This window comes from Arabidopsis thaliana, assembly GCF_000001735.4.
Source record: "Arabidopsis thaliana chromosome 1 sequence".
Classification (NCBI taxonomy): domain Eukaryota; kingdom Viridiplantae; phylum Streptophyta; class Magnoliopsida; order Brassicales; family Brassicaceae; genus Arabidopsis; species Arabidopsis thaliana.
Genome location: NC_003070.9, coordinates 8113412 through 8134917, shown reverse-complemented (window position 1 = coordinate 8134917; position 21506 = coordinate 8113412). Strand labels below are relative to the sequence as shown.

General features: G+C 36.3%; 6 protein-coding genes across 12 annotated transcripts; 4 read left to right on the top strand and 2 right to left on the bottom strand.

Moving 5' to 3' along the window:
* Positions 1 to 529: 529 nt before the first annotated feature.
* On the top strand, positions 530 to 2522 carry AT1G22980 (Grap2/cyclin-D-interacting protein). Of its 2 annotated transcripts, NM_102145.4 has the most exons (5): positions 530 to 827; positions 918 to 1011; positions 1105 to 1314; positions 1485 to 2143; positions 2228 to 2522. In NM_102145.4, the coding sequence occupies exons 1-5, from the start codon at positions 753 to 755 to the stop codon at positions 2267 to 2269; spliced, it is 1080 nt and encodes a 359-aa protein (NP_564185.2). In that variant the 5' UTR covers positions 530 to 752; the 3' UTR covers positions 2270 to 2522. The 2 variants fall into 2 exon arrangements, with proteins under 2 accessions (NP_564185.2, NP_001322887.1); NM_001332572.1 differs by having other exon boundaries at positions 1485 to 2522.
* AT1G22970 (cyclin-D1-binding protein) lies at positions 2483 to 4320 on the top strand. 4 transcript variants are annotated; one of them, NM_102144.3, is made up of 4 exons: positions 2483 to 2793; positions 2879 to 2972; positions 3055 to 3264; positions 3384 to 4320. In NM_102144.3, the coding sequence occupies exons 1-4, from the start codon at positions 2719 to 2721 to the stop codon at positions 4076 to 4078; spliced, it is 1074 nt and encodes a 357-aa protein (NP_173710.1). In that variant the 5' UTR covers positions 2483 to 2718; the 3' UTR covers positions 4079 to 4320. The 4 variants fall into 4 exon arrangements, with proteins under 4 accessions (NP_173710.1, NP_001322163.1, NP_001322164.1 ...); NM_001332569.1 differs by having other exon boundaries at positions 2879 to 3264; NM_001332570.1 differs by having other exon boundaries at positions 2616 to 2972; positions 3384 to 4281.
* A 141-nt stretch (positions 4321 to 4461) lies between these two features.
* AT1G22960 (Pentatricopeptide repeat (PPR) superfamily protein) lies at positions 4462 to 7476 on the top strand. 2 transcript variants are annotated; one of them, NM_001332568.1, is made up of 2 exons: positions 4462 to 6962; positions 7057 to 7476. In NM_001332568.1, exon 1 carries the CDS (start codon positions 4676 to 4678, stop codon positions 6830 to 6832), a length of 2157 nt encoding a protein of 718 aa, NP_001320434.1. In that variant the 5' UTR covers positions 4462 to 4675; the 3' UTR covers positions 6833 to 6962; positions 7057 to 7476. The 2 variants fall into 2 exon arrangements, with proteins under 2 accessions (NP_001320434.1, NP_001319064.1); NM_001332567.1 differs by having other exon boundaries at positions 7040 to 7476.
* Positions 7477 to 7631: 155 nt separating this feature from the next.
* AT1G22950 (2-oxoglutarate (2OG) and Fe(II)-dependent oxygenase superfamily protein) lies at positions 7632 to 9895 on the top strand. Its single transcript, NM_102142.5, has 9 exons — positions 7632 to 8058; positions 8144 to 8191; positions 8283 to 8459; positions 8545 to 8695; positions 8785 to 8871; positions 8956 to 9080; positions 9159 to 9277; positions 9360 to 9471; positions 9562 to 9895. The coding sequence occupies exons 1-9, from the start codon at positions 7750 to 7752 to the stop codon at positions 9625 to 9627; spliced, it is 1194 nt and encodes a 397-aa protein (NP_173708.3). The 5' UTR covers positions 7632 to 7749; the 3' UTR covers positions 9628 to 9895.
* On the bottom strand, positions 9850 to 12579 carry TH1 (thiamine biosynthesis protein). The gene is made up of 8 exons (NM_102141.3): positions 12229 to 12579; positions 12077 to 12152; positions 11919 to 11994; positions 11693 to 11827; positions 11409 to 11473; positions 11174 to 11301; positions 10630 to 10883; positions 9850 to 10538 (listed from the first exon to the last, which is right to left on the bottom strand). The coding sequence occupies exons 1-8, from the start codon at positions 12532 to 12534 to the stop codon at positions 10010 to 10012; spliced, it is 1569 nt and encodes a 522-aa protein (NP_173707.2). The 5' UTR covers positions 12535 to 12579; the 3' UTR covers positions 9850 to 10009.
* A 187-nt stretch (positions 12580 to 12766) lies between these two features.
* AT1G22930 (T-complex protein 11) lies at positions 12767 to 17632 on the bottom strand. Of its 2 annotated transcripts, NM_102140.4 has the most exons (11): positions 17209 to 17632; positions 16971 to 17089; positions 16450 to 16894; positions 16249 to 16364; positions 15413 to 16166; positions 14906 to 15334; positions 14619 to 14807; positions 14302 to 14529; positions 13850 to 14168; positions 13575 to 13755; positions 12767 to 13490 (listed from the first exon to the last, which is right to left on the bottom strand). In NM_102140.4, exons 1-11 carry the CDS (start codon positions 17395 to 17397, stop codon positions 13064 to 13066), a joined length of 3396 nt encoding a protein of 1131 aa, NP_173706.1. In that variant the 5' UTR covers positions 17398 to 17632; the 3' UTR covers positions 12767 to 13063. The 2 variants fall into 2 exon arrangements, with proteins under 2 accessions (NP_173706.1, NP_001117334.1); NM_001123862.1 differs by lacking the exon at positions 17209 to 17632 and having other exon boundaries at positions 12791 to 13490; positions 16971 to 17186.
* Positions 17633 to 21506: the final 3874 nt, after the last annotated feature.

Below are 21506 nucleotides of genomic sequence, written 5' to 3'. Positions count from 1 at the left end.
AGTATGTTAAATTGCTGTCAAGCTAGCTAGGGATGTTGTACCGACCAGCGGAACCGGTGGAGCAGTAACTGATTTATTAAAAAAGGTTGTGAAAAAACTGATCTGGTTAACTTTTTGAGCCGGTCCTCCTCAGTAGGACCATCTTTGTCAAAACTTTGATCAGACCGAAAAGCTGTGTTCAACCACATTAGCCTAAAGCTTAGCTCACAAAGACCATCAGAACAGAACAGGCTGAATCATCATCACATATTTTTTTAACAAAACCATATAACAAACTATTAGAACTGAATTCTCATAAAGCTATCAAAAACCCTCCTTTTTTCACAAACCTGGGTTGAATTAGTAGTAGGTTTAGCCACCTTATCTCTGAAACTTTCTTGATAACCTTAATTATACATCTTACAATGTTTAACCTATGGTTTTGTTTAACCTCAATTATACAAAACCATTACCACTAATGGGCTAATAGTGAATCTGGCCCAAAATGTATTTGCCCTTTTCTTCTTTAGCCAAAAGCCTTCTCAATAAGTCTTCTTCTTCTTCTCTGATTTCTTTCTCCCTTCTTCTCTCGGTCTTGAATCTTTCTTTGTTTGCTAATATGGGGATTAATACTTAAACAGAGAAGTTTGTTTTTTTCCAACTTAATTCTTCAAGGGCATTTCAATAAATAACACTAAGTCCCCTAAGTGACAAACGACGACCTATCAGCTAAGCAAAAACCCTTAGCTTGGCAGAGGCGTCAAGGGTTTCAAATGGGGAAATCAAAGAAAAAGGTTCTAAATAAATCTCTGATTACTCATCCTAGCACCAGTGACGATACTCTCCAAGTATTCTTCTTTCTTACCATGTTTGTTTCATGTTTTTTGGAAATGAATTAGAATTGTAATTAGACAAAGATCATGCTAAACTTTTTGCAGTTGTTCGATCCAACATCGTCTCCTACAAAGGAAAAAGTTAACTGGAACAATGTTCTTGGCATTTCTGATTACCTCTCTAAACAAGCCACCAGAGGTTTTAGGGTTCTCTGTTAATATTTGTTAATTTCTCGGTTCTTTTTTTTTGTGATTTCTTCCTCTCAATTTGGTTACTACTTAATTATGATAGTGAAAACGCTATGGACTGGAGAAACTCCAAAAGCTGAATCAGTTAAGGAGACAATGGAGTCTTACTTCAAGGCTCTTCTAGGGTTTTTGCTCTGTTGTCATGGAAGCACTCTTGGTGCTGGTCCTACTTTGTCTTCAATCGTACACGGTTCTGTTAAGCAAATCGTTGACTCCAGCTTCAGATTGTTTCAGGGTTCTGTATCTCTTTACGGTAATAATGAAAAGTTTTATACTTTTCAACTATCTCAATGTAACATCTATTGAACTCGTCTTGTCAAAGGATAGTGTAGCCACTGTTTCATTTGCTTTCAACATACACTTCTCGTGAGTGCTTTAACTGTGGATGATGTTGCCGGTGTTTTGTTTGTATCTGTTAACCAGATGGATCATATGAAAAGGGGGAAAAGCCGTCTATTTCGCAGCTTTCAGGAGCAGTTTTGGAGGCATGCTCTAGTTTCAAGAAGGTTCCTACAACAAACCTCATCGCGATTGGCAGTGCTATTTCTCAGGTTTCGGTTATCATGAAGGATGTTCTTAATGAGATGAAAAAAGTGAAACCAGCTTGTCCTTCAAGTGAGGGTGAGGCATCTGGTGATGATTTTTCTCCTGAGCAAATAGAAGTTGCTAAAATGGTTGCTGACATTGTGTATGAGGCGATGACGGTAATAATAGTCATTCGAGTAATCACCAGGATGATGGAGAAGGAGAATTCAAATGAGAATAGCGTGTTTGTGGAGTCGCTAGAGAAGCTACTTAAGTTGTGTCAAAGAAGTGGAGTAGTGATAGAAGAGCTTGGTACTTGCGTTTATCATCCACCGCTGAAGATAGACAAGATAACTCAAACGGTGAAGATACTAGAGGGAAATCTCGATGAAGTTGAGGCTCAAGTTGAGTATATGAAGAGGTCTTCCAACGCCTTTCCGGGAGTTTGCAGAAAGCTGCGAGACGCGATCAAACTCATGGAAGTTGGATTGGAAAAAAGAAAGGATTTGAATCAAATTCTGATTTCTCGTCAAAACACTCTCTACAATGCTCTCCAGGTATGTTTCTTCTTACCTATTTTTGTTTTGTTTCATGTTTTCTCGCAATGAATTCGACAAGGATTAGGCCAAAATGTTTTGCAGTTGTTGGATCCAACAGCTTCTCCGATGAATCGATGTTCTTAGATCTCTGAGCAGCCCTCTAAACAAGATACCATAGGGTCAATGTTCGGTTTCCTCTGCATTTACATGAGAAACAGACATGTCTCTTATAAGTTAAAGACTGCTTCACCTTTTCCCAAGTTCATCTTTCGTTGAGACTTTATGTTCATGAGCGTTTCTTGTTAAACATGACTCTGCTTCTTTAAAGGATCTGAAAACTTTTCCCAAGTTTATAGTCTCTGATCTTTCTTTAATACTTTCCTATGCAATGTTTTTGATCGCTTCATAGTCAATAACAAGAGACTTGAAGTTTTTTCTTTAACTTGAAAAGCAAAATTTTGTAAGGGCTTTTCTGTAAATAATAACACTAGTTTCCAAAGTCTTCAAACGACGTCGTTACGAACCTGTGAAGCTTTAGCTTCGACAAAACCCTTAAGCTAGTAGAGACGTCAAGAGGTTGAAGCAAGACAAAAATGGTGAAAACAAAGAAAGAAGATCTAAATCAATTTCTGATTCCTCGTCTCAACACCATCTACGAAACCCTCCAGGTAAATTTTCTTCTTATCGATTTTGGTTCTTTTCACACAATTAGATTCGTAATTTAGACACAAGATTATGCTACAAATTTTGCAGTTGTTCGATGGAACAGCTTCTCCTACAGTGGAAAGAGTTAATTGGAACGATGTTCTTCAGATGTCTGATCACCTCTCTAAACAAGCCACCATAGGTTTTTATTTCACTTGTTATAATTTCTTGATTCCTTTTGTGATTTCCTGTTCTCAATTGGTGCTTGGGACTACTCCTAATAGTGGGAATGCTATGGACTGGAGAATCTCCAAAAGCTGATTCACTTAAAGAGACTATGGAGTCTTACTTCAATGCCCTTCAAGGGTTTTTACTCTGTTGCCATGGAAGCACTCTTGGTGCTGGACCTACGCTTTCTTCAATCATACATGTTTCTGTTAAGCAAATTGTTGATTCTAGCTTCAGATTGTTGCAGGGTTCTGTTTCTCTATACGGTAATTAACTGAAAGTTTTACACTTTCTTCCATTATGCCACAGTTTGATTTGCTTTCAAGGTGCTACTTCTAGTGAGTGCTTAGTTGTTGATGGTTTTGTTTTTGTATCTGTGAACTAGAGGGATCGTATGAGAAGGATAAGAAGCCGTCTATTCCGCAGCTCTCGGGAGTGGTTTGGGAAGCATGTTCCAGTTTCAAGAAGGTTCCTGCAACAAACATTACTGCGATTGGTAGAGCTATTACACAGGTTGCGGTTTCCATGAAGGATGTTCTTAGGGAGATGAAAGAAGTGAAGCCAGCGTGTCCTTTATCTGAATGTGAGGCATCTGGTGATAATATGTCTAGTGATGATGATGATGATGACGATTTAGGCGATGATTTGTCTCCTGAAGAAATGGAAGTTGCTACAATGGTTACTGAGATTGTCTCTGAAACTATCATGGTGATAAAAGAACTCATTCGAGTTATCACTGGTATGATTAAGATGGAGAATCCAAAGGATAATAGTGGGTTTGTGGAGTCGCTTGAGAAGCTACTGAAGCTGTGTCAAGGAACTGGTGTACAAATCGATGAGCTTGGTGCTTGTGTCTATCCACCGCAGGAGATGAACAAGATGAAGCAAACAGTGAAGGTTATACAGGGAAATCTAGACGAATTTGAAACTGAAGTTGAGCGTTTGAAGAGTTCTTCAGACGGCTTTTCGGGAGCTTGCGGGAAGCTGCGAAACTCCTTGAAACATATGGAAACTGAATTGGATAAAAGATGTGAAGCTGAGCTAGTAGTTGAAATGCAGAATGTTACTCTTGACAGTTAGTTTGGATTTTGCAATTGAGTTTTTTTTCGGTTTGTTTCAGTGGCTTGTGTCTTGTAGTAACATTCATCTAATGTTCAATGTGTTGTACACGTTTCTTAACTTTATAGATATGGTACTTAGATTTTGTTTTCGTCATAACATTCTTTAGACATGATCATGTGAATGTAGCAACCTTGTAAGACTTTACTTGATAAATGACAAGTAGGTAAGTATCACATGAGAATGTTTTTCCAAAACTAAATCGAAATGGTAAACCGGTTGCATTTCTGGGTCGTGCTTTAACCGGTCGGAAATTTTGACTTCAGAAAGGAAAGTTGAGCAAAGAACCGAATTTAACGGTTTTAACCGTGGATTTTACGAGATTGAATCACGGTTGAACCGGTCCGGTTAAGAGAACATTGAGATAAACCCTTATTTTGTTTAAGCTCCGGGAGATGTTTGATCGCCGACGCACGGGAGGGAGAGATGGCACCACAAGGCTTCGTGGAGAATTAATGGCCGCTCCTCCTTCTTCTCTCGGATCCATTGAAATCGATACTCTTGAAGTCTTGATCAATTCAAAGCTTTGGTTCCTATGTGTTCCTCTCTGTTTCCTCAATGATCCTATGTCTCCGTCTCTGTCTCAGAGCTTCGAGATCTTTCTTCTCTATTTCTACTACCAACAACAACAATAACCTCTCACGCTTCCTCTTTCGATTCTCTACTCTTCCTCATTGCGCTGCATCGTCTTCTTCTTCATCTTCCAATCTCGAGTCTTATTACGCTAATCTCATTTTGAGCTCTCACGGAGATAGTAATAAACCTAATCGGAAGTGGTCTTCTCATCAGTTTCGTCTTCTTCTAACTGATCCAAATTTGCTTATTAGAGTCCTCAATATGATTCGGGTCAAACCCGAAATCGCGTTTCGGTTTTTCAATTGGATACAGAGACAGAGCGATGTGAAGCAGTCAAGGCAAGCTTTTGCTGCGATGTTGGAGATTTTAGCTGAGAATGATTTGATGAGTGAAGCTTATTTGGTTGCTGAGAGGAGTATTGATCTTGGTATGCACGAAATTGATGATCTTTTGATTGATGGGAGCTTTGATAAGTTGATTGCTCTCAAGCTTTTAGATCTGTTGTTGTGGGTTTACACTAAGAAATCTATGGCGGAGAAGTTTTTGTTGAGTTTTGAGAAGATGATTAGGAAAGGGTTTTTACCTAGTGTTAGAAATTGTAACATAGTTTTGAAGGTTCTTAGGGATTCAAGGATGATGAATAAGGCTTCAGCGGTTTATGAGACGATGATTGAGCATGGTATTATGCCTACGGTTATTACATTTAATACTATGTTGGATTCTTGTTTCAAGGCTGGTGATTTGGAGCGAGTTGACAAGATTTGGTTAGAGATGAAGAGAAGAAATATTGAATTTAGTGAGGTGACTTACAATATACTGATCAATGGATTTTCCAAGAATGGTAAAATGGAGGAAGCTAGACGGTTTCATGGAGATATGCGGAGATCGGGGTTCGCTGTTACACCTTACTCGTTTAACCCGTTGATTGAAGGGTATTGCAAACAAGGCTTGTTTGATGATGCTTGGGGAGTTACAGACGAAATGCTCAATGCGGGTATTTATCCAACCACATCCACGTATAATATTTATATATGTGCTCTCTGCGATTTTGGAAGAATAGATGATGCCAGAGAGCTGTTATCTAGTATGGCTGCTCCAGATGTTGTGTCTTATAACACTCTGATGCATGGATACATCAAGATGGGGAAGTTTGTAGAGGCTTCTCTCTTGTTTGATGACTTGAGAGCTGGGGATATCCATCCCAGTATTGTGACCTATAATACTCTAATAGATGGTCTTTGTGAGTCAGGGAACTTGGAAGGTGCTCAGCGGTTAAAAGAAGAGATGACCACCCAACTGATATTTCCTGATGTGATTACGTACACAACTCTTGTAAAAGGATTTGTTAAGAATGGGAATCTTTCCATGGCTACTGAAGTTTATGACGAGATGCTGAGGAAAGGGATTAAACCTGATGGTTATGCATACACTACAAGGGCTGTTGGTGAATTGCGACTTGGAGATTCAGACAAAGCATTTCGTCTGCACGAAGAGATGGTGGCAACGGATCATCATGCTCCAGATCTGACCATCTATAACGTTCGTATAGATGGACTCTGCAAGGTTGGGAATCTGGTAAAAGCGATTGAGTTTCAGCGTAAGATTTTCAGAGTTGGTCTTGTCCCAGATCATGTTACTTACACCACGGTTATTCGCGGTTATTTGGAGAATGGCCAGTTTAAGATGGCCAGAAACTTGTATGATGAAATGCTGAGAAAAAGGTTATATCCCTCTGTGATTACCTACTTTGTGTTGATTTATGGTCATGCAAAAGCTGGAAGGCTAGAACAGGCCTTCCAGTACTCCACCGAGATGAAAAAGAGAGGCGTTCGTCCAAATGTCATGACGCACAATGCTCTTTTATATGGCATGTGCAAAGCTGGTAATATAGATGAAGCTTACAGATACTTGTGCAAGATGGAAGAAGAAGGGATTCCACCAAATAAATATAGCTACACTATGCTTATAAGCAAGAACTGTGATTTTGAAAAGTGGGAAGAGGTTGTTAAATTGTATAAAGAGATGCTAGATAAAGAGATTGAGCCAGATGGTTACACACATAGAGCCTTGTTCAAACATTTGGAGAAAGACCACGAGTCACGAGAGGTTGAGTTCCTTGAAAGGCTATTACTCAGTTGACGAGGAAGCAAAGTTGGTGACTTGGAATGATCATTTTTTTACATGGAGCTGGCTGGTTCCGTCCCTGAGTGCATATGGTCAAAATTTTATGACTAGTATGCACAATCTAGTTGATGGCTCAGCTTGATTGGTATGTAGAAACTCTTCTCTCAGCTTTCACAAAGGCTTCTACATTATCTGTGATTGTAGATTGTAATGCATCTATAGCTATACTTCTCTACCAGGGGAAACACACTCTGAGCTATGGCCAGAATCGATCCAATGTTGTTGAAAGCTCTTTTAACTCATTCTTACACAGCAGGGGCAAAGAGAATAGGAATAAAGATGACCAACACATAATTGTTGTTTGCAAAGGAAGTTCACACTCAGTGAAGAAGATTTCCTGTGTATTGTTTAATTCTTTGGACCATTTTTTGGGAATAGAGAAAAATGTTGAAACATATAATTTCATTTTTGGGAGGAAAAACCAAAAGTACAAAGCTCTGCTTCTCTCAAGACTCTAAGCATGTTTTAGGTAAACACTAGATTCACTTCTCTCTCTTTTGTAACCATTGCCTCTGTGCTCTGTCACATTTCATTTCCACTGCATCATTTTGTACAAAATCATTCGTCACTATTTCTATTTATATGAATCAAATAAATATGAAAATACAGACTTATTACTAATTTACTAATTTTGGTTTTTTAATTTTACTGATGTAATGACCAAAAAAAATAAAAATCAGCGTTGCTAAAAATGGTAGGAACAAACAAAGAAACAATATCAAAATGGTCCACGTTTTTTTTTTACTTTGAGGAGGTTCTATAAAAAAAAAAAGCCGAAACCCTAACCTCTCAAACAAACCATCATCATCTTCTTTTTTCACTCATCAAAAAAAAACTAAACCCTAGAATGCGTATCGCTTTCTTTGACCTGAATGTGCAATCAAACTCCTCTTAGATCTATGGCTCTCGATTCTTCCGGAAAACAACCTGAGCAGCAGCAACAACAACAACCACGAGCCTCCTCTGGAAACGGCGAGGCAAGATTGAAGCTTCGGAGAACCCCTAATGAAGAACATGAGCCTGAGAACTATGAAGATCTACCTTTGGACTATAGTCCTTCTCTGTTCACCTCTCTTGAGCGTTACTTACCTGAGCAGCTTCTCAATTCCACACGAATCGATAAAGCTAGTTTCATGAGAGACCTTCTTCTCCGATATTCCCCTGATACTGAGCGAGTTCGGGTAAAAGTTTCTTCCTTTTACCGATTCTTGTTAGTTCGAGCTTATATTTCTGTAATTTGAGCTTGAATTTGTGTCTCATTTTCAGGTTCTGAGGCATAAAGAATACAGAGACAAAATCATGTCTTCTTACCAAGTAATATTCTTTGTCGGATTGGGTTAACAAAGTCTTAATCTTGAATTGGTTATTTAAATCTGTTTTGCTTGTTGTTAATCTGATTTTGCAGCGTCTGCATGGAGAGATCTATACTCTTGACCCTAGTAGTTTCTTTGCGCCATCGTTTCTTGGAGCTTTTAGTCGGAAGTCAGAGCCGAATTTCAGAAGTAGTATGGTTGAATCTTATCCTGGGATTTTCACTTTTGAAATGTTTAAACCACAGTTTTGTGAAATGTTATTAGCAGAGGTATGAATTTGACTTAAAGTTATCGTTTGGACAGAGCTAAGGTTGTTCTTTGTCTTCTTATCAAAGTCTTGATTGATTTACTCAGGTTGAACATATGGAGAAATGGGTTTATGATTCAAGATCCACAATAATGAGACCTAATACGATGAACAATTTCGGTGTTGTCCTTGATGATTTTGGCTTTGATAGCATGCTTCAGAAGTTGGTTGATGACTTTATTAGTCCTATAGCTCAAGGTTAAGATTCTAATTGTCATTTGCAGATTTTTTGGTTATTGTTGCAAGTTTGTTATTTGCTGATGGGCTTGGTTCAAATCTTGTGTCAGTTCTGTTCCCGGAAGTCTGTGGAACCTCTTTAGATTCTCACCATGGCTATATTGTTGAATATGGAAAAGATAGGGATGTTGATCTTGGTAAGTATTGGGAGTGGTCTCTTCTTGGTAGTAGTTAGATTTGGACTTGTGGAACACATCTAAAAACTTGCTTCTTGATTTTAGGGTTTCATGTGGATGACTCAGAAGTTAGTTTAAATGTCTGCTTGGGTAAACAATTCTCTGGCGGGGAGCTGTATTTTCGAGGGGTGAGATGTGATAAGCATGTGAATTCCGATAGCACTGAAAAGGTACTTGTGAAACCCAACCATCAAGCACTCATTGTCTCAACCACAAAGGTCTTTTATTTATAACTTGTTCTTTTGTAGGAAGTTTATGATTACTCTCATGTACCTGGTCACGCCATTCTTCATCGTGGACGTCATCGCCATGGTGCTAGAGCTACAACTTCTGGACACCGAGCCAACTTGATTTTGTGGTGTAGAAGGTAAAGATATTTTCATCAGCCAATGAAAGTTTCATGAACCATTTCATGGGATTTCATATTCGCCCTCTCTTTCTCATTGTAGCTCAACTTTTCGAGAGATGAAGAATTATCAGAGAGATTTCTCAGGTTGGTGTGGAGGATGCAAACTTGATAAACAGAGAAGGCAGCGTGATTCGATTAATGCAACTAAAGAGGTATGTATATCATCAATGCTGCATTAGAGGTCATGTGTTTTTTACAAGCAATTGTTTTGCTTTTTAACTCATGTTTTTGGTAATATGCAGATACTAGCAAGGAAAGCTGCAGAGAAGACACTTGTTGAGCTGGCTTCAAAATCATGTGCCGAGTAAACAAAAACAAGAATATGTCAAATACCTCATCTTCTTTGTACCATTCCAGTGGCTATGTGTATATAGAGAGGCAAGTTAAATCGTTTGTTTGTAAGCAAGCATTAGATACCTTTGTCAAAGGTAAATTTTGTTCCATTTTTCAGATTGCTGCCTGTAACAATAAATTTCTTAGAGGAGTGAAGGCAAATGAAATACACAAATGTTATCTCTTGGAGAATTTGAGAATGTTGGAAGTTTTTGGAAGTAAAAATGTTTGTAGCAATCATTACTATTTATCTTTTCTGGCTTTCTCAAAAAAAAAAAAAAAATACATCAAGTAAAGAAGTAAAAGGTTTACAACATTTTGTAAGCACCTAAAACAAAACTAAAAACACCTTTTGGTTCAAATTCCCCTTTTGCTCTCTTTAAGCGTTTTATGCAACTTCTTAGCTTGAGTCAAAACACAATCTTGGTCGAACAAAGCTGACACAACTGCTACACCTTTTAGGTTCGGTGCATCGATCTGCATAACAGACCCAGCATTTGAGATCCCTATGCCTCCGATTGCAACAACCGGTAATTTTGATGCTTCACATACTTCTTTTAGCCCATCAAGTCCTATGGTACGATTGTTGGCCTTAGTGTTCGTTGGAAAAACTCCTCCTGACCCAATGTAGTCCGCACCATCTTTCCATGCTTGATGAGCTTGTTCTGGTGTCTTACATGAGACCCCTATGATCTTGTCCGGGCCAAGAAGAGACCGAACTAGATCAACCGGCATGTCGGATTGACCAACATGGACTCCATCAGCATCACAAGCAAGGGCAATGTCGATCCTGTCGTTTATCAGCAAACTAACTCCATGGGACCGGCATATATCAATGCATGCTTTTGCTTCTTCAAGAAACTCCCGTGTTTCGGCTTCTTTCTCCCTGCAAAAGCACTGAGATGTCATTTGGGCTTTCATAAGAGAGAGATACAAAAAAGAGTTGAAGCTTCCAGTTATAGCAAACATGATCAAACCTCAGTTGTATGATGGTGGCCCCTCCCTCTATAGCAGCTTTCAAGGCATCCACAATGGAACGGTTCCATTTTTTGTTCATTCTAGAATCTGTAACAGCATATAGAAACAGGTCATCTGGATTGAATATGCTGCATCGAGAACTTTGAGGATCCTTCTTAAGACCAAAAAAATGGTCAAAAGGTCCTTGCATCCCACTGCCAATGACAATATCTTTGCTGTAATCTAGGGCATTATCGACAAAGCGTTTAGCCACCTGCCAACATCAGAAAGGTCCGGGAGTAGAGATTATTAGCCTTTATTAATACATTTTTTTAATAATACAAACACAGATATCTCAGCCTCCCCAAATACTTTTTCCCGATTATCAATCTCCAAGTATCTATGTTGAAATTTGAACTTATAGAAAAGAAAGTTTTCCTCTTAATCAATTTCACTGACGAAGAGTCAATGCAGACAGACTAATATAAATCATAGAGAGCCATGAAGCATAGCAAATTATGCGAAGAAATGTTTTCGAAAAAGAAGCATATATATATATTATACCTTGACGGCTGAGAGCATGGAAGAGCCTTTTGCAAGCTCAGCTGCAATACAGGAAGCCAAAGTGCAACCAGTCCCATGAGTATTTCTTGTAGCTATGCGAGGAGAACGGAGTTCATGAAACTCCTTGCCTAAACAAGTTCCAAATTTTTATAACCACAAATGTATTGAGTCCGTTAAGCCTCCTCAACAACAAAGACAAAATTAGAATAAAAAGATCACTGTGCTATCATCATACCATCAAAGTAAACATCTACTGAATCTGATGAGTCAGGAAGATCACCACCTTTAACAAGTACGAATCTGAAGCACAAAAAAAAGTGGATCAACATCACACAATAATGCTCATACACTGAGCATAACCACATAATAATCAAGCCTAAAAGGATTAACTTTATGTCCAGGGCACCACAAGCAGAAAGGTTTCTTCTCAATTCGTCCCAAGTTGTAGGTTAAATTAAGGGATTACTAAAAAAAGTTGTAGACTATATAGATTAGAGAGTAACGGCAGAAAATAGAAACCTAGGACCCATTTCATGCAACGACTTTGCTGCAGACCGCATTTCTGCAACAGTCTCAATCCGAAAACCATCAAGTAAAGCAGAAGCCTCTTTCACATTTGGGGTAATTATGTCAGCAATTGGTAGTAATCTCTCTCTGCAATAAGAAACCATAGTTAATTAACAACATAACACACCAAATCACTGAAGTCAAACACATAATGACAACAAATGCATAAAAGCTTTACCTAAAGATAGAGAGAATAGAAGAACCAGCCAAAACGTGACCACTAGTAGATACCATCACAGGATCAACAACCAAAGCTACCTTAAACACAACAAAACTATACTAAGCATTGAAAGTTTCAAAATTCTGAAAAACAGAACAAAGCGAGGTAATCTCTACCACGAACTGGAAAATCTGATAGATTTTGAAGAAGAACCTCAACGATCTCAGTAGAAGGAAGCATCCCAGTCTTCACCTGAGAATTCATTACTCACTAATTGATCAATCATAAGAGAGTAATCAATCACTAATCACTAATCATAAGAGCTTACGACGTCGAATTCGAAGTCAGAGAGGACGGATTTGAGCTGTTCAGAGATAAATTCCGGAGGAAGAAGATGAACAGATTGAACTCCTCGAGTGTTCTGAGCAGTGACTGCGGTTATGACGGAAGCGCAATACACACCACGAGCTGCGCAGACTTTAAGGTCGGCTTGAATTCCAGCTCCGGCGCCGGAATCTGATCCCGCCACTGTTAAAACTTGCGGTACCTTTCTAACGCTCTCCGTCGTCGTCATTGACGCCGTCGTACTTCTCCAATTCGCCGGCCAACTCCTAATTCCTCCTAAGCTATTCATTTCTCGTCCCTTCTCTTTATTTTATTTTATTTTATTCTCATCAAATATTTTCCCATTTTATTGACTTTAATGTGAAATAAAATTAGTAAATTTCATCGATTTTCATGAATTATCAATTACCGCGAAAAAAATTCAATGTAAATCAATTTTCAATAATTTTAACACCAAACTTAAGCACGAATTATTTGTATGAGATAAGTTAATACTTGTGGTCCACGAAAAAGGGACAATATAATCAAAAGATAGATAAATTGATATATTTGAAAGCAAGCTTTTATATAATTGAAGAATATTCATATATACAACGTTTCAGACTAATTACAAATTACAAATTACAAATCACACGCTATTTTGAACACCTTATTCATTCGGACACACTAAAAAGGGACCAAAGCCGTTTATGTTTTACAAATCAGCATAATGCATCTTCAAATCAAAATGCATCTTACATTACACGTGTAATTATTATTGATATATATCATAATATATACAAGAGGCTATACAAGTTTACCGAGTGGTTTGGTTTGGTTCAATGTTGTGGCATGAGCTGAGTCAACCATGGACCATGAACTCTGACTGAGACACAAGCTACAACACCAAGGGCTCGAGCTGTCTCTAAAACCCTTTCTTTCAATCCTCCACCTCCTCCTACTTTCTTCATCTCTGTTTCAACCATTCTCTTCCCATTTTCTCCATTCCCAGCCAATAAAGCTCCTCGAGCCGCTTTGTATATACAACTTGTAACTCTCTCATACACTGTGTTACCTTCTCCCAAACTCTTCCCCAATAATCCTCTCATCATCTTCTTCTTCTCTCCATCTTCTTCACTCATTGTTGTTTCGATTATCTCCGTTAGTCCTGCTCCTTCCTTCCCATCTAACAACTCCAACAATTTCTTTGCCATACTTTCTGTTTCGCTTTCGCTCTTTGCAAGCATTTGACGCCAAATGAGCAAGCTGCATAACACAAATCCTTTTAAGATGAGAAAGTACTCTAATTTCTATATGAGTCTTCTTACCAAATGTAACAATCGTTCATACCTTGTGGTTACCACAATTATATTCTGAATTTCAGCTTGAATATCCCTCACGCGAAAGAGGTTGAGCTGAAAAGTTTCCGGTAGAACTTCTGGTGTTAAACCAGCTACCTGATTCACCAGCTTCAACAACCCAAGCCTCACTGCCAAATCAACTCTTTCTCCCTTGCATTCTGATAGTTGACCTTATGAACCAAAAAGCAAATGAAAACATTTTAGTGCTATAATCTATAAAAGAAGGTATTTCTAGACTTCTTCAATGAGGGTAACAAGCAAAACCTGCAGTGTCCATAACAGTTGACTTGGACGTGGTATTGACTGGGGATAGAAAGCTTCCACCCGTTTTGAGAGAAATACCCATGGAGGATCTCTCAACCACATTCAAGGCTGAAAGCGTATTGTTGTGTTCTTCCCACTCTTCTTTGCTAGACAAAAGAGTTGATATCCACCTTCGTGTCACTGGTAGTGATTCGTAGGCTTGAGTGGGAGGTCCATAACGCTTTTCAAATGCTTTTGTAAGGTAATCAAAGCCTGCTGGTCCTTGCAAAAAGGGTTTCATGATTGCTATGCGACCTATGCCTATCTCTCGCTTAAGTTCCTGTTGGATATAGAATAAAAAATGAAGAAACTGATAAGTGGACAAGCAAAGCAAAAGTATATTTTTTCTTTCTATCCAAAGCTATTGCTGATGAAGAGGAAGAATGAAGAAAAAAGAGCTTGTACATACAGACCTGAATTTGCTCAAGAATGAAGCGGATCCCCTTGACTATTGCAACAGCACGGAAGTTACCAGACTCATCTTCAGCTTCACACAACCTGTGAAGTTCCTTGAGTAAATCCCGGTGGGTGCTTTCATTCTCACGGTCATTAGCTGGGGCAGAGAGTTTCCGCAGAGTAGCCAACGCAAACTCAAGCATCTTTCCAAGGTAATCGATATCCAAGGTGCCGGAGTTGAGCAACTACCAATAAAAGATGAAATGAGAACCACCCTCTAAAATATATAAAAAACGACAGACACGTAATATGAGACCAGAGAGATGAGGCAAACCTGTGAGAGAATGTCCAGATCAATAGTTTCAGTTATTTCTACTTTCCAGCTATCTGGTACCATCTGGCAAAGTTCGTCACTCACTTCTTTCATAAGGTTAGAGATGCAGCTATAGTCTGGCTTCTCCAATTTCATGGATTCCATGACATTATCCCAGAAAGCTCTCTCCATAGTCTCCTTTATCCTTCTCTGCAACACACATTTACAAAATCAATGGCAAGAACATACTATAACCAGAATTTGTAATGAGTCCAACAACAATGTGCAGAACTGCAAAGAAAGCAAACCTTAAGATTGTCCTCTTCATCCTTGACAGTGGATCCACCAGGAAAGTTGAGGTTCCCATCATGCAGGAACTCATTCACCATCAACTCATTCTGATTTGAAACCTCGTCCACAGTGCCATTACTGACTCTAGAGGGTCCAGATGAGGGTGGAGTATCATCCTTCAATAAAGAACGATTAACACGATTTGATCCTTCAACACCTATGCTATCTTTACTTCTGCTGCTGGAACTAGACACAGACTGAACTGGAGATGAAGCTGGGCTTGGAGAAAAGAAATGTGCGAGCTGATTAGCCATAGGGCTTCCATCCTCCTTCGCCTGAAAGTACTTTGTTCGTGTTTCCAACAACGCACTTTCCATGCGCTCAACTCCTGCAACTCCACTCAGGTGTCGTACTTTCTCTGTTAGGAGTTCTTGATCTTGTGTTACCTACAACGAGAATTCACATTACACAACAAAAATATCAAAAGACTAAAAAGGAAATAACAGAGAGTTGAGTAAGCAAACCTGCATTTGAATTGCTTTCTTATCATGAGTGAGCATAGTGTCAACCCCTTCTGGAGTTAGCTTGCATTTTTGAATCATAGAAAGCTCAAGCTGACAAGCTGCTCTAACCAGGTCATCTTCCAACAACCGAGCATCCTTGACTTTCCAAATCACAAATGAGTTCAAAAAGGAGCACCAAGCCTTATCGAATAAGTCCAACTGAGATCTTAAGGTCCGATGTTTTGATTCTCCACCCGAAACCTGAACAGGACCCTCTTGAATAACGTTTATCAATAACTTAAGCTCCCTCACAAACCCTTTAGCCGCGTTATTGAGAGCAGCCTCTTGATCACCTTGACCATTAAAAACAGCATCTGGATGGCCGAGTATCATAAAGGCAGAAAGAACAACTCTGACAGGATACCTAGACATCTTCACTGATGTCCCAGCCACATTCCTAACAGAAGAAACCTTCTTTCCCTTTCTGCTCCTCAGAGTACTCGGCGTAGCCTTTCTCCTTGGTGTGGCAACTCTTTTAAGAAGGTGATCAATATTATCCAATATGGACGGTTGAGAAACCGTGGTAACATTCTTAGAAGCTTCTAAGCGAATTTCAAGGCGATCAAGCAAAGATTTAACCGTTTTAAGAGTGTTCAGCGATTCAAGTAGCATCGCAAGCTGCTCAAACGGTAATGACTCGTTAATCTTCAAACCATCATAAGCTTTCGCCAAATCCAAAGTTGTCCTCTTCTGCCTTACAAAGCACCTCCAACACCTAAAAACAACCCAAAGTAACACATACTATCAAAACGCTATAAAAAGAAAGCATATACAAGAACTGCGTAGCGCTTCATTACCTTGACAGCTTTCTAGAAAGAAGATCAGCATCTTCCTGCATCATATCGCAATAGAGACTAATGGAATCACGTTGTCTTCTTCTCTGACGAAGAAACTCCGATCTATATCTCTTTGCCTAAATCATCAAACACCAAAAAAACGTAAGATTAAGAAACAGAACAGATAAGAGTAATATAATAACACAAAGACCAAAAGCTTACTCTTTGCAATTTGTCTTCAAGTTTATCCCTCATTTTACTTCTCTCTATCTCACGCTGATTAGAAACAGAGTTGGCAACATGACGTACTTGTTGGACACGAGCACGTGCTTTCTTCTTCTCAGCTTCAAGCAACCCAAGACGTTTCTTCTCAGCAGCTACACGTTTCTGATTAATCGAAGCACGAACTCTTTCCTTATACTTACTCTCTCTAGCCATCCTCCTCATCATAGACTGTGACGTTCTCTCTTTAGCACAAGCCCTTTTCTGATGAGACGCCTTGAGAATCTTCATTCTATTAGCTTCAGCCTTTTGAACACGAGACTCCACTTGAGTTCCAAGCTTCACACGTTCCCTCTCCGACCGTATCTCCACACTTGTTTTCGCTGCTTGTCTTAACTCATCTAACTTCGCCAAACGCATCTGTGCCTTCGCAAGAATCTCCAACCTAACAATTTCAACAATCAAATCAATCTACAGAGATAAACCATCGAAAGACTTAGACTTTGAATTGAAGTTTTCACCTTTTTTGTTCAGCAGCCAGAAGTCTTGCTTCGATTCGTTGGCCAAGTTCTTCATCAGATGATCGTGAAGGACTTCTAGGTTTAGCACGAGCCTTTCTCGAAACGTTATGATAAAATTGCTATACAGAATTCACGAAAAGACAAAAACTTTAAGCAAATTAAATATAGAAATCAAAGACTTAGTCATTTCAGAGGTAAAGGCTTAATCAGGAAATTAAAAAAAAAAAAAAAACAGAACCTGTCTTCGTAGATGGGCATGAAGAAGCTTGTCTTCAATATCTTGAACAGAAGATACTGTCTTCTTATTACTACAGTCAGACAAAAGCCTCTCACGAATCCTCCGTGGAACTCTCATCATTACCGCCGGAGTATTATTAATCTCCGGCGAAATATCTAAAACGATCGCTTCCCCACGATCTTCCTCCATACTTTCGATCAATCAGTAAACCAATCTCGATCAACAATCCAATGAATTCAACCAAATAAAGCAATTTTCAGAGATGATAAAAGCCGAACAAGAAGAAGAAGTTGCTTTGTGTGTTTTTCCTTCTTTCCCTTCTTTTTATTAAGAAAATCATTTTTTTTTTTGTTTTATAAGGGAAAAAAAAAAGACTGTTTGGTCACAAAGCGTTGCCTTGTTGGATCGAAACTGCGTATTTTTGCATTCAAAGGTTATCTAAGAACTCGACACGTAAGCGACGAACCTAACCGTGTTATTTTATTAAATTGACAATAATACCCCTTTTGTTGTAGCAGAATTTTCTGACGCTACCTACTCTACTATCCGAAATAATTGATTACTTCTAGATTTTCTTTTTTTTAACCCACATTCTTGCATGATCTTATAATGGCAATAGACTTGAATTTTAAAGGTAATCATCGACAGCTAATCAGATTTTAGTAATCAACGTGATCAAGTTCTCTCAACTCATTTTTCGTTAACGACACGATAATATATGCTTTAAACAAAACGATTAAACGAACTAGGCAAAAAGGTCGTTGGAACTAAGCAAAACTTTAGTGGCATGTATCATGTCATTTGCGTTGATTATCTAAATTTTGTTTTCATTTTGGTCATCTTGTATATATTTATTCGTAAGATTATTATACATGAAACTAGATTTTAACCGGCGGGATGATTTATTTTTTCAAAGTAATATATATTAAAACTTGAAAATTTTATTTTTATAAAATATTTATATTTTACAGTTTATAATTGTTATTAAGTAAAACTATACCACGAATTCATGAGACAATTGTTAAAAAACTGAAGTTTTTAATTCCTATTAAAACAGCATATTAATAATATTTTAAAATTTTATAAATATTGATTCAAATACATCCACCATATAACCCAATTCCAAAATAAAACACGTTCTGTAATTTCTTTACCCGTCCCGTGATTTTTTTTTAAAGTAGTAATTTTTAAAATTTAAGAATTATTTTTCATATATAAAAGTTTTGCAAATTGTATCATTCTCTAGTACATTTATATTTTATAGTTTAATTTTATATATAGTAACATTATACATACTACATAACATTTTTGGTTTTATATAATTTTTTCTAAATTAGGATGATTTGATATGTTTAATATTAGTGGTCTTAAAAAATAATAAATTAAAGATTTAACCCGTATTGAAACGGTGGATTAATTATATTTTACTTTTTTATTAATGTTGATTCAAAAACCCGTCCCTCCAAATCCGTCTTGCCAAAAACCTATTTATTTTATTAATATTAATTTTATTAATGATATGACTCTGAATTATAATCTAAATATTTTAGCTAATAACATAGGAGTGCACCATATTTATTTAATAGGGGAATGTACCATATGACCCGAATGCACTTTTATCCAAATCCACCAAAAAAATCTTGCAAAAATAATATAGAGATAAGAAACGATAGTCGGTTTTGATAGATATAAGATTAGCAAATATATTAGTTAGCTTAAATTAGTTAAAGAATACAAATTGAAAAGGTATATTACACTTTATTTGAATATAGTATCAAAACTTATATAACACAGAGATTTGATAAATTTTTAATTGTTGAATACATTTTTTTGTGCTAATTTTTATGTGATTAAGATTTAATTGATTTTGTATATAAAATATTAAATTGACTTATTTGTTTATAATTTGGTAACATATAGATATTTGAATATTTAGTATATTTTGCTTCAGTTTAGGAAATCTTTGATGACCCGTCTTTAGATCCAATAAGCTCTATAATCTAGATATTAACCTGCAGTATACCGCATGTAGGCTTATATTTTAGTTAAACTAAAAACTTTTATTGTAAAGATGATTAAAAAATATATAATATTATTTTATTTGATTTTAAATGTATAGTAAACTGTGAGTTGTATACGTTTTGTTGATATTATCTATATTGTTTAGTGTTTAAGATTATATACTTGTAGTTTGATTGTTAATTTAAGAGTTTCACCTGTAGTATACTATCTTGTATTAATATCGATCTAAACCCGTCAATTCTAGGATTTTCCAGCTTGTATTAAAAATTGAATCACATCTAACATGTTATTAATTATTGTAGTATATATAAATTATAAATTTTCAATATAATATGTATGAAATTGAATATAAATATTTCAAATTATGACCCGTTACTCAGTAAAAAGTTTTCTTAAATCTATTTTTTACCCTTATAATATTTTTTCATGTATTGAACAGTTTATATTTGTTTTTAAAAATTCAAATTATGGCATATGCAAAAAAACTCTAATTATTTTTTTATAATGATGATATTATTTTTCCGCAAAAATAGAATCATATAACGATGAGAAGTGAACTATAATAATTAATAAAAAATTAATATGATAATTTAGATATCAAACATAATTTGTTGATTTTAACTGGTTACTTTTTGGAAATTAATAATGTATTTTGTTTTTCTAATTAAATTAAATTAATTAAAATTTAGATATCAAATCTTATATGTTGATTTTGATTGGTTATTATTTTTGGAAATTAATAATATATTTCATTTTTTAATTAAATTTAATTAATTAAATTAGTATTTGACTTTTTAATCCTTAAAGAGATAAATTAATTTACTCTTTAAAATTTTATTTCTAATGGCATACCTATGTAATTACTTACAAAAATTAAGGTTACATTTAAAATGTACTTCCCAAATAATATAGTAGGATATAAATTATAATCTACTGATCATAACGCTTAGTTTATAGTACTTATTTGTATTAGACTTTCATTGTACATGGGAAATAAAATCTTAAAACAATCTCTAAACCGTTAAACTCTAGACCAACAACGAACCCAAAAGGCCAAATGCATTTATATGAACAAGTTTGATTACTAGTTCCACCAAATTTCTACAATAAGTTTCCTTGAGATATTCCATAGTAATTTGAAGTTGATTTTTAATTGACATTTGTTGCATTATAAATGAGTAAGATACGCCATATAATTGTTGAAAGACCTAAAGCGAGTTTGAGATCATTAAGATAAAGAGGTAGTCATAAATCGTTTATCGTCAAGGTCGACGAAAAAAAGAAGTAAAGTGGTCATATTCGATTTCTGATAGGTATGTAAGAGAGAGATTAAATGCTTTCTAAAATTTTATACATGATTTGGACCTCTTATCTAATATCATTCACTCAATTTATGGACGAGAACATAACAAAAATTTAAATACTTATCGAAGAAGGAAGAAAAAATATTTAGCAACTTGGCTTTAAAGGTTATTCCACTTGTCACTATTCAAAGATTCGAGTTTTGAGCCTTTGAGTAATACCTTGGTCACCCTTATATTGCAACCACGTGGTATAAAGATTGTAACGCTTTAATTCCAATGACCCCTTATTTTGTGGACTTTTGTCATCAATTGTACCAAGTTTATAAAGATATAGAAACTGAGGGCGTATGAATTGTTTCAAGCTAGACATCAACAAAAAAAATGTTATCCACTTTCTCAAATCTATATATACTAAAGGATGTGTATTTAATCTAGTAGTTTAAATTATTTGTGTAAAATTTACAAACTTTATGTTATTTAATTATAGATTTTAAAAACTTTAATGAAATCCAATGTTATTAAACTAATAATTTAAAAATTAACTTTAAAATCAATTGTTATTGAAAACAGTTTGTGGAGTTGATTCTTATTCATCTTGAAAGATTTGAGAAAACTTCTTTAGTTACAAATACACAAATTCAAATCTCATGGTTTTAGATAGAATTTGAAAAGATTTCTATAATTTTAAGAAAGTTGATGTGATTAATTGTACAATCTTTTCAAATTCCATCTACAATCATGAGATTTGTTTTCAATAACAGTTGATTTAAAAGTAAATTTTAAAATCGTTAGTTCAATAACACTTGATTTTAATAGAGTTTTTAAAATCCATGATTGATAAATTTTACACAAATCACTTAAAATACTAGATTGAATACACTTCTACAAAATCATCAAAATCATATAACTACTTACCCTCCCCCTCCCACCCCCCTCTAAATTAACCGTCATTTTAACAAAAACTGCATGTAA